Source organism: Alligator mississippiensis, chromosome 4, assembly GCF_030867095.1.
Source record: "Alligator mississippiensis isolate rAllMis1 chromosome 4, rAllMis1, whole genome shotgun sequence".
NCBI classification, from domain to species: Eukaryota; Metazoa; Chordata; order Crocodylia; family Alligatoridae; genus Alligator; species Alligator mississippiensis.
Genome location: NC_081827.1, coordinates 118,594,767 through 118,610,029, shown reverse-complemented (window position 1 = coordinate 118,610,029; position 15,263 = coordinate 118,594,767). Strand labels below are relative to the sequence as shown.

The 15,263-nt window shown below is 40.8% G+C and overlaps 1 protein-coding gene across 9 annotated transcripts in view; it reads left to right on the top strand.

Annotated features, from left to right (window-relative positions):
• Nucleotides 1–15,263, top strand: part of MICAL3 (microtubule associated monooxygenase, calponin and LIM domain containing 3) — a 261,969-nt gene that overhangs the window by 130,993 nt on the left and 115,713 nt on the right. For 8 of the 9 annotated variants that reach the window (XM_059726523.1, XM_059726524.1, XM_059726525.1 and 5 more), the window contains exons 10-17: nucleotides 100–226; nucleotides 1,089–1,182; nucleotides 2,323–2,470; nucleotides 3,539–3,735; nucleotides 5,232–5,344; nucleotides 5,870–5,932; nucleotides 6,901–7,074; nucleotides 8,326–8,418. In XM_059726523.1, the coding sequence (XP_059582506.1) occupies nucleotides 100–226; nucleotides 1,089–1,182; nucleotides 2,323–2,470; nucleotides 3,539–3,735; nucleotides 5,232–5,344; nucleotides 5,870–5,932; nucleotides 6,901–7,074; nucleotides 8,326–8,418 (1,009 nt within the window). Of the gene's footprint in view, nucleotides 1–99; nucleotides 227–1,088; nucleotides 1,183–2,322; nucleotides 2,471–3,538; nucleotides 3,736–5,231; nucleotides 5,345–5,869; nucleotides 5,933–6,900; nucleotides 7,075–8,325; nucleotides 8,419–10,430; nucleotides 12,429–15,263 lie in introns of those variants that run through there. The other variant, XM_059726530.1, reaches the window with a different exon arrangement.

Genomic DNA, 15,263 nt, shown 5'->3' with positions numbered 1-15,263 from the left:
TTAACTGTCCTGACTTCAAGAGAGTCTTACCTTTGAAGATGACCAAGCAAGGTATTTCCTTTTCCTGTTTATTAATCAGAAATCATTATTTTTCCTTAGAGAAAGCATTTATAGGCTGCTGCCTCAGACCACCCCTGAGAATGTGACTAAAAACTTTAGCCAATACAGCATCGATCCTGCCACCCGCTATCCCAATATCAATGTCAACTTCCTGCGGCCGCACCAGGTAATTGAGCTGATATACCTTTAACATCATATGACCCATGTCACCTTGTAGCCATTTGTCTATCTGAATATTTTTGTCACTGGGAGTGTTGCAGATACCTGCACTTAAACATTGTAGACATCTCTGAAAAGCGTTGAAAACTTGTCATTTATGGCTCTGAACTTTCATGGGTTTTGAGTTTAAATTGTGCAAGCGATAATGTTGCAGTATTTGTATTTTGTTTATAAAAACAATAAGCATTCTGTAGCTGCAAATTGGTGTCCATAGTGAGGTGAAGACTGAAAGGATAGCATTGTTAAATATCTGTTCTTTATGTGCCTTAGACAGCCATATTTATTGCATGATTATTTTGTTAATTGTGCAATAACTTGTAGCATGCTACATGTTCAACCAATTTATGGTGCCATAAAATGGCAAACCTTCAACAAAGCTGTTCTACATTTAATGTGGAATAACTTTGTGGCTGGTTTCTCTGGCACTTTGATTTGAACATGTGGCATGTTAAGCCTTGTCTTGCCCATGCTTCATAACAAAGCTTTGAAAAGTGCTGGGGCACAGGGAGTTATTGGACTTCCCCCACACCCACCATGTTTCCTGCCTTGCTGTATGGGAAATGCCAGTGCAGGTGTGGGGAGCCCATTGGATGCATGTCAGATCGGATGCTTTTAAAAGTCTATCGGATACTTTTAAAAGCCTTGCTCTGCCTCCCCACCTGTAGTCCTACAGCTCTTGATAGAATTCTCTGCTGTTTGAACGTTGTTAAAGAAGGAGAATTTAGTCTTTAAGGAGTATAGCTCTTATCTACATAGACTTCTCTTGCTTCTTGATATGTTGGTCATTCATAGTCTTCACACACTTATAGGTGCGGCACTTATACAATAAGGGAGATTTGAAAGACATTCACTTGGAGATGGAGAATTTTGTGAACTCCAGGACACCAAAGCTATCCCGGAATGGTAGGTCCAGTTCATTCTTTCTCTCCTTTGTACCCCTCAGAAGTGGGACAGTGCAGAATGTGTACAGCAGTGGGGCTGTAGAATTGCCCTCCTCCACTTAAAAAGTGCCCCATTTTTTCAAAAGGCTGGCTTTCCGAACAGTTACATTTTCAACTATAATTAATTCTAAAATAACTCTCCTTGCTATTCTTTAATTTCAGATTTCTATGCATAATTTTAGAGAGAGGTTTCTGATTACCTTCTTGAAGCACTTGCTTTGAATGTGAAAATCCAGCCTACTTTTGATTTGGTAGCAAAGCCCCACACTATAATTAATATAGAAATGATGGCAGAAAAAGATTTGTTTGTAGATGCTCAAGCTTTCTCTGTTATGAAATGTCATCTCTTTGCTGACTAGATACTGGACTTGTTATTTTAGGAATTGGGTGCCCTGCACTAAGAATTTAAATAGTTGTCAGGTCTAACCACTAGAGAGGTTTGTTGAACCTTCCCATGCCTGTAGTCTTTTTGACTAACTGAGCAATATTTGGAATAGGGCTTTACTCAAGTCTGCTGTTTTGTTAGTGTACCTTCCTGCCACAGTTGTACAATTACTTAGTCTGCATATTTGTTCTTTGGCTTGCACCTGTGCCACTTGGATCTGTAATCTTGTTGGATCTTTTAGGTAGGGAAGGCAAGATGGGAACAGGTCAGTACATTGACTGGAGGTATTCAAGATAAATGGAAGTGCTGCAGAAAGCAGCTAGAAATTCCACTATCTGAAATGTGATATCCAGGTTTCAGGGAGCACTAGGCTGCTACAAGTCTTTTGGATGAAACTTAAAACAAGATCTTGGAGCCATCTTAAATTTTCTGAGATTTTTCAAAAGAGCCAGGTTGAACTGCCCAAATTGCAGCTTGAGTAATTACTTTCCATCAAAATAAAGCCCTTCCCCTGCACTAGACAGGATAGGGCATTCATCACTTCCTGCCCTAAATAAAATAATCTCTTGTATGGTGTCTCTGGTACAGGGAGGCTGCTGTTCCCATCTAGAAATCCTTTCTCACGGTTTGAGAGTCCTATAATATATGTCATGTGATATACTTGGTGAAAGATGCAATATAAATTGCAACCTTTTAAAATCATAATGTTTCTTTCAGAGTCAGTAGCTCGCTCTAGTAAATTGCTAAATTGGTGCCAGAGACAGACTGATGGGTACTCCGGTGTGAATGTAACAGATCTCACAATATCATGGAAGAGTGGGCTAGCATTATGTGCCATTATCCATAGATACCGTCCTGACTTGATGTAAGTAATTGACTGTTTTACTAGAACAGGGAAATTGCAACCAATATAGGGGCAGATTTGCAAATACTTTGGAGGATAGTGTTAAAAAACAATGACATTGTGGTATGTGAGGAAAATAAACTGAAATAATTCAAATTAGACTAAAACCTAATGTAGAATGATTCACTTGTAAGGGAAAAGGGCTGTAATAGTTTGAATACTGGGCAAAGTTTCACTTGCTCTTTTTAGAACATTTGATTAAATCATTCCAAATTGTTAGTGACTGAAATACATTATCACCCAACAGCTCTTTACCAGCCTAAGTGAATTTAGTCAATTTAATTCATAGCTGACTTATTGCTGTAATCTTTTTTTTACATAGCTGCCTTATTAGCTAAGCCATTTGAAGTAGCTTTTCAGTTCTAGAAAAGGTCTTCTCTAATCTGAATTGACATGCAGTAGGGAATCTAACACTGCTACAGTTTGTGCAGTATTCTTTTATGTAGATACTACCCAATTAAGTTGCAAGAATAAAAATGTACCCAAATCCTATGATTTGCAAAAGGAAAAGCTTTGGAAGGTGGAAGTGCCAGCAAAAACTCTGGTATTATGATGGTATAAAATGACTTCAGGTTCCTAGTGAGATATTATCAAAGAGAAATTCTCTAATGTCAAATGATGAAGATATGTTAATAGAGAATTATGTGCAAAGCAAGCTAAGCAGTTATTCTGCCCTGTCTCTTAGTAGTTACATTTCTGTTGGTGTACTAAAGTTAGGCAGAAGGCAGGGTAGTTTTGCAACTTTATAAACTAACAAAAGTAGATAAATATATATGTAATACAAGCTTTTGTGTGCTGAAGCTCACTCCATCAGATGCTCTGTACTGAGGTTAGCACACCCAGTTAGCAGGCTAAGTATTAACAGCACTGTAATAAAATAAAATTTAAAAAAAAAAAAAAGCATGATGACAGGACAGTTGAAAAAAAGGGTACTTGACAGTTTCATAGTGAAAGCTGGAGAGCGCTGCTTTTCCTATCAAAACAAACCATACCCAACTTGATGCATGTCTTTTCCCCTGCCCTTTGCAGAGACTTTAATTCTCTGGATGAGCACAATGTGGAGAAGAATAACCAGCTGGCATTCGACATAGCTGAAAAGGAGTTTGGAATTTCTCCTATCATGACTGGAAAGGAAATGGCATCTGTTGGGGATCCAGATAAACTGTCCATGGTGATGTACCTCACACAGTTCTATGAAATGTTCAAGGATACCATCCCTTCCAGTGGTGAGGCACTTTGTAGCAAATCATTTAGATTTTGATTATGGCTGCTGTATGCATGTTGTCTGCTTCAGCTTACTTTGTGTTCCACCTAGAAGAACTCATGTTAGTTGCTTATTGGGTGCATATTGCAAAAAATTGCCATTCTGTTAGTGCTAACAATTGCCCTCCTGGCAGTATGGGGAACCAGAACAAGGGTTTAAGATGTCAGTGGATGGCCGACTGCTGTGTGTGAAGTTTGGCAACCTTGTTGTTTCTGGTGGCATGTGTTGTTACCTGAATAAACAGAGAGGGAACAGAGACAGAAAGGCTACCCAGCCTTTAAGTGTTAATTCAGCTTCTTTCATCAGTGCTAAACTTTCATTTAGCACTAATAAACAACTTCACTCCTTCTTTGTTGCTAGTGAGTGCTGATGCCTCATTGCTGGCATGATTCTGCTTGCCAGTCGGCATGTAGTACTGTTGTTAATTTTGGAAAGTGTGACAGCATTTTAATTGCTGGTATACACAAAGTCCAAACAATTTAACTTTTCTTTAGTGGAAAGAGAGCCTGAGGGATCTAATTTTTATGAACTAGAATTAAAACATGGAGTCACGTAACCCAAGTCTTAACCACACTATTAAATTCTAAAAATAATGGTTAAAGCTTTTTTCCCTGGGTTCTGAGGACGTAAAGCAGAATCAACCCTCAGTACAAGGCTGTCCAACTGACAGGCCTCATGCAGCCCTCAAGGGGTTAATCTAAAGCCCCTGAGTTCTTACCTGGCCACTCCCTATTGCTCTGGCAGCAAAAGCAGCCTGGGGATCTAGTCTTTCCCTCTGGCTTGTTTTCTGTGCCTGTCCCAGGTGGTGGCACTGCGTGTGGGAGCCGGCAGTGCAGTGCAGTGAGGGAGCCTGCAGCTGGTGAGTTGGGGAAGAGCAGGCACGTACTGGAGTGGTTGCTCAGGTGCCTGGTGTAGTGGTGATGGCATGCATGGTGTCTGCCCGTGTAGTGGAGCAGTGAAGGAGGCTGTCCACATGAGCAGTGGAACAGTGGTGGGGGCTGCCTGTGTGCATTAGGGAGCAGGGCCTGTCCACTTGTGCCATACGGTGCAGGGGTCAGAGTGGTCACCTGGCTCGCACTATTGTGGCTTGCATGGGGTGTACTCCACAGCCATTTTGAAGTTGGACAGCTTTGCAGACATACCCTTATTTAAAATATACCGCTTTATTGAACGTTTGGTGTTATTTAAATACACACTTTTTATTAATGTACAATGCAGTGTGCGTCTGCTCATGACTCTTTTTACTAACATTAATTATTCTGATCTACAAATATGGAAATAATCAAAGTATACTCAGACAATCCTGAGTGCTTTTGTCAAATGTTCATAAAGTTGAAGTTCTAAGAGACTTAAAGGCATAGAGTTTGAGTGAGTGAATCCCTTGACTGTTTTGTGGCTATTGCTAATTGTATGCAGTTTTCCTCAGTGTTCAGTAATATCACCGGTTTTTCTTTATAGATAATCTGGACCTGAATGCAGAAGAGAAAGCAGCACTAATTGCCAGCACAAAGTCTCCAATCTCTTTTCTTAGCAAACTGGGCCAGAGTATCTCTCGGAAACGCATGCCAAAGGTAGCCATGTCTTACTCTCTGTAACCCTGAAATAACTAGTGCTTGCCAAGCTGTAAATGTGTGCTTGAAAAGTGTTTGTGTGTACACCCACCCTGTAATCCCACAGGTCATTGGTTTCCCTTTAACTGCAACACTAAACACAGAATGTGTATTGTCAGTTTATGAAATACTTGATTGAAACTATCTCAGCATGACTTGGAATTTTGGGTTGGAGAGAGTGTGGAAAGAGAGTGTGAGCATCCTATGAAGACAGTTTGTCTGAGGCTGGTAGCTTGGGTCCAAAGCATCACATGTTGGTTCTTCTCCCAATTAACTGAATTTCCATGACTTATAGTTTCAAATGATAAGGTTTGGTTCCTTAAGTGAAGGCTAGTAAGTGCAGGGAACCCCTTTTTGTGTACAGGTGGAAAATAAGCATAGGAAATTGACCTGTTCTAACATAAATATGTGTGTAATGCACTGACAAGACTTGTGGGCCAGAGAGAAAAAGTTATACAAGTATCTGGATGCTTTTTTCCTTTGTAGGACAAAAAGGAGAAAGAACTGGATGGTGCAGGAAAGAGGAGAAAGACCAGCCAGTCTGAAGATGTAAGTAGAAAAGTAGACAAAATACTCAAGGAAAAAGTACATGATAGAATGCAAACCGGGAACCTAGCCTTATCTAATATGATATCTCCTGAATTGAAGTTGATCCTAGTAGGAGTGTCATGTTTGTACCAAATATAATTCTGACTTCTAAGAAACAAAAATAAGGCAATATAAATGTAATGTTCTTAACAGATCCTTCTTTTGTTTTCTTACAGTTTCGTGACTTGGTTAGGGCAATAAGGAATGGCATGGTTTTAAGCTACAGCGGTACAATAGTATCAGCAATTCTGTTCAAACTGGAACTAGAGCATGAATTTTCTTGGGACTGACTGCAATGTTAGTGTGCAAGGCACATATAGGGAGTGGGAGTGTGTGTGTAATACACATGTGCACACACCCATACTTAGGGTATGCATATCCAGATAGATACTTCTGAGATGAAGGCTTCCACGTTGTGTTCTAATTCAGTGCTTAAGAATGGCTCATTGCCTTATGACTGGGGTGTCAATCATCTGGCTCATGGAGGCAGGTTAATATGCCCCATGAGGTTTCTCATGGACTGTGAGAGACCCACTCTGGATCTCTTCCTGGGGGCCAGAAATTTGGTAGTAGGACAAGTGGCAGTGGTATTAACCCCTACGGCTGCCAGAATTTGCCTGTGCTACTGCCCTGTGAAAAGCCCTGTGGGATAGATCCTTGCTTGGCAAATGAGTTTGACATCCCTGCGTCATGCCAACAGATTTGTGAGTCTTCTGAACTATAGATATTTCAATAGAAGATAATATCAGTAGTATTAAACGAGGGTGAAAGTAAATGGAGGAAGATGATGAGCAGACGAGAGAAAAACATGGATTTGGAAATGTGGGTTAATGGATTTGGTTTCTGTGGTGGTGAACTGCAGAAGTCTCCTTTTAAATGAAAAAGCAATTTAAAGCTGCCATTTACTTTAGTTTTTACTGGTTTGTTAGGAGGAAGTCCCACGAAACTACCGAGATGAGAGACCCACGCTTGTGAGTGCCCTGACAGAGAGAAGAATTGATGCCGCCATTGGGAATCAGAACAAAGTGAAGTCCATGGCAACCCAACTGCTGGCCAAATTTGAGGAGAATGCACCTGTGCAGTCCACAGGCCTACGGAGACAGGTAGAAGTTGGTTTGATGCTTTATATACCTAAAATTCAGCAAACAAGATTTTTCACCTGAACTGGTATGGTAGAAACCCTTTGTTTTCAGGAGGATGTGGAGAAATGTCATGGGAATGAGGGTAGCAAAAAGATGCATCGTTATAGACTCAATGCTGAGATTTTGCATTTCACCTTCAGCGTATACTCTTGTTAAGTGAAGGTAAATGCTACTTAAGGGAATAGGAATCCAAGAGATTTGGGGATTTAAAGAATATAGGACTTAATTATTAGGCGTATAGTGGTAAAAAGCGGATACCTTTTGTTTTGAGTTTAGCCTCCTGCTACCACAAGCCCAGTGTTGCAATCTGTTTTGCAAATTCACTAATCTTGATGGTACACGAGTTAGATTTTTTTTTTTTACTCCCACTATTCTGACTGAAAAACTCTTCCAGAGCCTTTCTGCTCTTATACTTAAGAACTTTCTACTATTTTCCAGCGTGAGTATATTTATGGATCGTTTATAAACGTCTGCTTTTGTGAACAAGAGTTAGATTCTTAATGGTATTTAGGCACCTGGGATTTTTGCCTCTCTAGGGTAGATCTCCTGTATTATTCCTTGTGGTGCCTTTTGTCTGGATGTTAAGGCCACCATATGGGCTTTGTGTGCAGTGTAGTTACTGCTGTGATTTCTGTGTAGTTTCAGTATACACAAGCTATCTTTAATCTACCTAGAGTGGATACTCCTAGCAGTGTAGTTACAACAGCACTGAACTCGACCTGGACTAGCCATCTGAGTAGGTTTGGCAGCGTGCACTGAGCTCTGTGCTGCCATAGTTAGACCACTACCAGTACTTAAAGCTAGGAAGGGTATGTCTATGTTATGCTGCAGTCTCAACTGTGACTCTAATAGGAACTGTGGCCTGTCTTCTGCAGTTACATACAGGAATCTAGGTCTGGAAGGAGTCTTCTGGTCCATTTAGTTTGTTTCCTAAGCACTGTGTACTGTTCACGTGGAACAGGCAAAACACTGAAAACAAAAAGAAGGTGCTGAAGGAATCTTAAAATTCCCCATTTTTGTTTATATTTCATTTGTTTGTTTTTTCATATATTTTATATTTTACTTGATAACTAATTCTTCCCTACTCCATTTTTTTCCTCCCAACTGTGTCTCATTTTGTCACCCAATCCTTTGACTTTCTTTGAGTTTCTTCTGCTATATTTTTCTTCCTCCATGATCCATCTCACCTTCCTTATGACCTGAATGTGACAGCCTGTCCTGCCTTACCAAGAACGTGTTCTCAACCAGCCATCCTACAGACAACGAGAGCAGGGCCGCCTTGCTCCTGTGCCTCAGTGGAAACAGGTAAACAAACCAGATGAATCTGATATGATTTCCATGCCTTGTACCAGTTTTCACTACCTACTGCTTTCTGCCTTTTTATTCAACATTTTTCTACGTCATTTTGCAAAGGCCTTTGTTTGGATTAATTTGACTAATACTGAATGAGGTTGGGATCTCTCTCTAGGAGTGACCACAGGGTTTAGTGTTTCAAGAAGGCTAGCAGTCAAAATTCCTCTCCTTCCTTCCTCGTCCCTTAGCACCAGTTCCAACTTATTCCCTCAGGCTGTTAGTGGATATTTTTGCAGGAATATTGCCTTCAAAGGCATCTGAGTATAGACCTCCAGAGTAGAATGCTATCCACATGAAATATGAGGAGTGCCTGGAACATATCTTGAGTTTCCATTTAGAAAAGTAGAAATTACTCAAACTCTTCCAGCAGTTAGAGCTGAATGAATCATTCGTACTGGTGTATGTGGTAGAAAGTAAAAATGCTCCCTCCATGATTTTTCTGCTGAATATCCAGGCTCGCTGTTCCTGTCATATGTTTTCTCTGCTCTGCTGCTTCAGGAGCTTTTAGTCACTGAAGTTTGTCTTTTTCCTGTTTGGCAAAATTCCTAGTGAGAGCACTTACAGATTTGACAGAAATCTCAACTTCTTTAAACTGAGAATTTCTAAGGATTCTTTCCCTGCCTTTTCCCCATCTCCAGAGCAAAGTGCTGTCTTACTGAAAATTAAAGGACCTTTGCATTTTCTATCATATGGTAGGCCAGAATGGAGAGCTTCAGAAGAAAGACTATTAGGGGTCAAATTTTGCATTTTCTCATTTATAGTCCTTGTTTCCTGTTCTTACAGTTGGCATTCTTTCAGCTCTGTAGCCTAAAATGTTAGCCTCTTAATCTACCCTCTTTACAGACAGGTAGCGTTACTAATCATAGTGACTTCCTCTGGTTCTCCTAATTTCCAATACAACTGGCCTCATCACTTCCATGAGGATATACAAAGATGTATAGACACTTACATCTAGCATCTCTAACAGTTTATCACAATCTGATAAGAACACCTTTTTGAGATGGGAAGAGGAAGAAGAAACCAGTTTGGTTAATTTCTTCCAAATCTGTGGATTAACAGTGAACTCTTAAAAACAGCAACAAAAAAAATACCTTAGCTTAAGCCATATCTTACCTTGAAGTCATTTACTGTCATCAATACTAGGTGTTCTTAAGGTTTCTCTCCAAGAAAAAAAAAACTAATGAGAGGAATTATGCCTCATGGAAGGTCCATCAACAGGTTCACTTTTAAATTTGCATGTATAGGTTTCCTGATTCTGCTTGCTCACTTTTTGTCTCCTAGACAATTTAGACAGAAATCTCATTGTCACCAGTGGTTCAAGTAAATTGGTGCCAATGAAACCCTATGTAGACAGCAGTATAACAGTTTTTTTGCTATACCAATTTTCATCACTTAACCTTTTATTTTTTTCATCAGGCTTATCTATTTCTAGAGTAACAACCAGAACCTTTTATATAGACAGCCCCTGAATTTTGTGGTTGACCTTTACTGGCCTTTTCCTGAATAGTTTTCTTCATGTATAAGTTCTTAACTTTAGACTTGAGGCAACCCCTTGGAAAATGTTGGCTTTTAGCTTTCATTTGTTTCCTGACTACAGAAAAATAAGAAAGCAATTCTTCTCTTGCAAAGAACTCGGAAAGACCACAACAGGTCACAATGTTTTTGACACTGTGGATTCCTATTTGAAATTTCTGGGTTTATTCTGTGAATCATGTGTGGGTGTTTGCACATTTAACAGTACTAATGCTTCACGGCACCATGCTGCACCCTTTAAAGGATCTCAAGACACTCTGTTTGAAAATCACTGTTTTAAAGTTGAGAGAAGGAGAGCTTCTTGGGTCTAGCTTTTGGGTTGGGCTTTCTATGCTGGCAGTTGAGATGGAGAAGGAGGATCTACATTGTGTTTCGTGAAGCAATATCTTAAGAGTGTGTCTGTGTCATCTGTGCTATCATCCATTCTCCAGGAAATGAAGAAATAGCTGGCTTGGGGAAACAAAGCTTCTCAGTTTCCACTTGCAGAGAGACAAAAGCCCTAGGATTGTTTTAACAGAAGTGTTGCCTCTGTGTTGACTTGGGAGATCAAACTGAGACAAGAAGCCAACTAGGTTTGTTCCTAATGATGGGGAGCCGCTTGGCAGAAATTTTTGCTGCAGGAAGTTGTCTCTGAAGCAGTACATCAACTGCCTGCTAAGATATTCTGCTGCCAGTTCCTGAGGCACACCAGGAGTTGACAGTGGGGAGGCAACTTGTTGCGCTACTGAAGAAGTTTTCTGGCTACTGGGGACTCCTAACTGAATTGATACTTCCTGGACCACAGAATGATGATGAGGCTAGGGCTCCAGCCTGTTGCTGGAGCTGCTGTGTGGAATAAAACCACTACTTACAGGATCTTCGGAGGACTGTGGTTACTAGAACGAGCCACTCTTGGATATAGAAGAAGCAAAGTCGTCTTCTCTCCAACAGCCGCCAGAGCTCACAGGAGGCATCTTGTGAGCTGTGTGACTGACATGGTTTAGCAAATGTCTTTTACTGTGATGAGTGCCCAGAAGAAGAGCAAATGAACAAATCTGAAAGCAAAATGGCTTCCTTATAGCTGAGGAAAAATAGGTGGTCTGGGAATCATTTAAATACCATTGTCAGTGGGCAGAATGAACTGGTGAGCTTTCCAGAAAAGCAAACCAGTCTTTTTCCCAGTGATTGTCAGATCTGGTCCCCTATCTTGAAGCTGCATGGCAGAGGAAAACTCCAACAGCCACAAGGCTAGATGTGGGAGAGAAAACTTGAGAATCACATAAGAGGAAATCTGTTGATAAAACACTTGCGTCTGTCCTGGTCTGTTAGTGGTTGGTATCTGTCGGGTGGACTGCCTTGGCAATACTCCACAGCAGCCAAGGCCAACCTCTGTTCTGCCCTGTGGCTGAAAAACTTATAGTTGGCCAGCAGTTTCAATCAGGATGAGATGTGACATGGTCTTTTGTTAGTTTTTTCTTGGAGAAGAAATATTCTGGGTGAGGTGGGGAACAGGAGTCCCAATCATGGCTGTTTTGAAGCATTTTTTCTTTTTGTCACTTGACCCATATGCCACCAAAGCCCTTCATATGTGTAAAGGACTAACTTCACATGTGGTCTGATCCCTTCTCCTTACTCATCCCTGAGGTTTCAGTGGAAAAAAAAATCTATGTCTAGAAGCAGAGATAGTAGTGTAGTTGAGGGAAGTGCAGTTGTAAAAGGCATAAAGTTGTTCCTGCTTCAGGGTTCTTACTTGTCAAACTATGGACCTTCAAGTACCTAATTAAATGAAAATCTTTCCTGTCTGCTCTGCTTCAATACCTAGCCTGTCCTGCATTTTCTGCATGGTCTGAACTAGATGTGGTTGGACGATGCTTGCCATAGGGCTATGATGACATATCCATAACCCTGCTGTAGGAGTTGCAGCAACTTATTTTGATTTAACAGCAGCTAATAATGGATAAGATGGAGCAGTATGTATGCAGTGTCTCATGAATAGTAGTTTAATTTGGATTTTTTTTTTTTGTGCTGAGCTTTATCAAGTGAACTCCTAATTCTGTAAAATACATTATGTAGCTTTTGTCCTACAACTTTCCAAGCCAGTTTGGCTGTCTGTGAGGAGAGGGACTCATGTCAGTGACAACTGGGACAGTAGAAAGACGTATGGTCTATCACAGGGGTTGGCAACCCCTGGCACGTGTGCCAAGGCATGGGATACAAAGGAATTTTGCTTGGCATGTGTGCCTTTGGGTGAATGGTGGAGAAGGAGCCAAGGATGCACTGCCACAACAAGGATCAGGTCCCTCACATTTTCCTCTGTCTGCCTGGAGGCATGCATACACCTGCCGCCAGCAACAAGCTAGGAGAGGGTTCCACAGACCTTGGTGCAGTGGCTTGCAGTCTTCCTGCTGCCTGCTGCAAGCAGCCTGGGCTCCATAGTGGGTGTCAGGGCCCAGCCCTGAGCCCTGGCCAGCTGTGGCAGGCTGCTGGGGGGCTGCAAGCTCCTGCACCAAGATCTGCAGAGCTCAGGCCTGGCTTGTTGCTGGTGGCGGGTACATGAGTGCCTCGGGGTGGTTGGCAGGGAAAGGGCCAGGGCTGCACTGCACAACAAAGATCGGGCCCCTCACGGCTCCCCTGCTATCTGCCCCTGGCATGGCTATATCTTACAAGTTGAGATTGGAGTGTTTTGCCACCTTGGTCTATCGGGAAGATGTCCTTACTCTCAGAGTGTTGATGATGGTGAATTATTGTAGTCTATTAAAATTAATTTTGTCCTGGGTTTCCACACTCTCATCTTGTGGTCATTCAGTAGTTCTCTGCCACAGCTTCATAGGTCTATTAATAGCAGCAAGTTATGTGTGTAATACCCAAATGCAAACTCACTGGTGTATATAACATATGCTTATATAGTAGAGGTTGCATGTTTGCTTGCTTTCTGTGCAAGTCTACTATGTATTTGGAGGCCTGACATTTTTCCTTTTAGGATGAGCAACTGGAGAAGATAGAGTTGTAAAAACATGCTTCCATAATTTCACAAGAACTCAAATCCTAAAGACGTGCAATTACTGAGCTGATGAGATGACCAGGGTTCATCAGGAGCTGAGATATCAAGTGAATACCAACTTCAGTTTCCATATGACTTATCTGGTTGTTTTTAGTACTGAAATTTCTGTTTGCATTTGGTGACTTTTTTTCTTCTTTTCTGCAGTCTTTCTATCTTTGTATACACAGAAATGTAATTTACTGAAGGGCTGGGTTTATGCCCATTCCACTCTGCATTGTTTGGTGTCTGTTATCTTTTGCTACCTACCAAGAAACAAATATGTAACTTTTCCTTTTAGATCTCAAATTCCTATTAATTCCTATTAGTAAAGCATCTATTTCAGATGTACTTAGCAGATGAGGCAAGAGAAAGGCAACAACTAAGAAAGAGATCAAAAGTTGGGGGGGGGGGAAGGGGTACATAGAAAGGCTGTACATAGCAGAAAAGGAATGTACTGTGGCTTAAAAAATTAAAGGGAGACCTATGAAGAGCATCTAAAAATGCAAAATAAAGTGTACTAGGAAAGAAAAGGTAAAAGACTCGTGATATAATGCTCAGATTAGCCAGATTACTTCTATATCTTATTTCCTGCACATTGTTGCTGTTTTTCCCTACCTTTTCCTAGTGCCCCAAGAAGTACCTGGATATCTGTTTAATTTGTCTCGGGTGTGGGGATGGAGTTGAAACTGAGGAAATAAAAGTTGTTGGTGATAGGACTTGAGCTATATTACTGATTAACTTTAGGCAAGTGTAATTAGACCAATGGGATAGATGTTTTTAATCCATTATGTGATACAGTGACCGGTAATTTTGCCAGATGTATGCTGAACAGTTTTATCTGTGCCATAAAGAGTTTTAATTGTATTTCAGTAGTGATGAGGGTGCAAAGCAGAAATATTGATTATTAATATGAAACGCCACATTTAGTAGTTGTCCTTAGAAGTATGTCAGACTGATTAATTTCAAATCTTTAATTTCAGCAGAAAAGTTAAATTGTCTACTGCGAATTGAACTGTGACTGTTCTTTGGTGGTCAGGGTCTACCCCTACTCTGCCTCACCAAAGCCAATTTTAAAGTTCCCTTTGGCTTTACTTTTCTTATTTTTTCTCTTTTTTCCCTTCCCTTTAAAACCAAGCTGAGGAATACGGATCGTTCTCGGACCTGCCCTAAAAAAGTGATCACTCTCTATTCTTCCTCCACCCCACCTTCCTCTCCATCATTTTCCAGCCAGCAGGTGATTCACTCTGCATGCTCTGCCCTTCTCTCCCCTCTATTTCTTTCCTGCTTGCAAAAGGGGCTAGATGAGTAACCAAATTAAGTCTATCAATGGGATATTGTCTTAACCCACTTGATGGAGCCTTTTTGTTTTCCTTCATAAGAAATGCAAATAGTCACTGAACAGATTGTATCAGAAATTGAATCATAATACTTTTGGGGGCAAGAAAAAATCCTGGGATTTCAGTTGATTAGCATTTTTGTTGGCAACAACCATTTCTAGTTTTGTGTTGTGATGGCAGAGAAGTTTGATGCCAAATGTTAGCAACATGTGTTTTCTTCTAACTGCATATACACAGTTCTCTTAGGATAGGTATGTTTATGTGAAGAGGAGAATTTATTACAGTTAGGTATTTCACCATCCCAGGACACTTCTGCAAAAGAGAGTTTGGTCTGGGAGGTGTGGGATGGGAAATGAAGTTCAGCATTCAGCTTCAACTAACTTCCTGCATTTTCAGGCTGCAGCTGTCCTGCTGTTTCAGTCCCATCTCTCCATCTCCACTTTTTTTTTTTTTTTTTTAACAAGGTATTAAGGGGATGTTGTCTGGAAATCTTTTTTCAGAGACTCTGAGTGCTCTGGGACTGTCATAATGGCATATGCAGTTTAGTCCTTCCCATTCTCCCTAACAGCTCAAGACTGATATGTCTACATTTGAATTTGCAATGCGGATAGGACAGTTACTTTTAAACTATACAAGACTTAGGCATGTGCATGTAGGTATGCCGAAGCACAGATTTGTTGGCCTACTACTCATATGACAGCCAAAAGTCTGGTTAGTCTTTTGTCAGCTCATGTGTGGTCATTAGTATCACTTAGATCTGTGTTTTTGTTAGCTACTGCTGTCACTACTTCCTAATGTAGCAATAAACTCCCTTTTCTTGTGGAAGATCCCGAGTTTATCATGAGGTAACACACACTCCACTGCTCTTCCCTGACGATAATAGGAATCACACAACTACATTCCTGTAG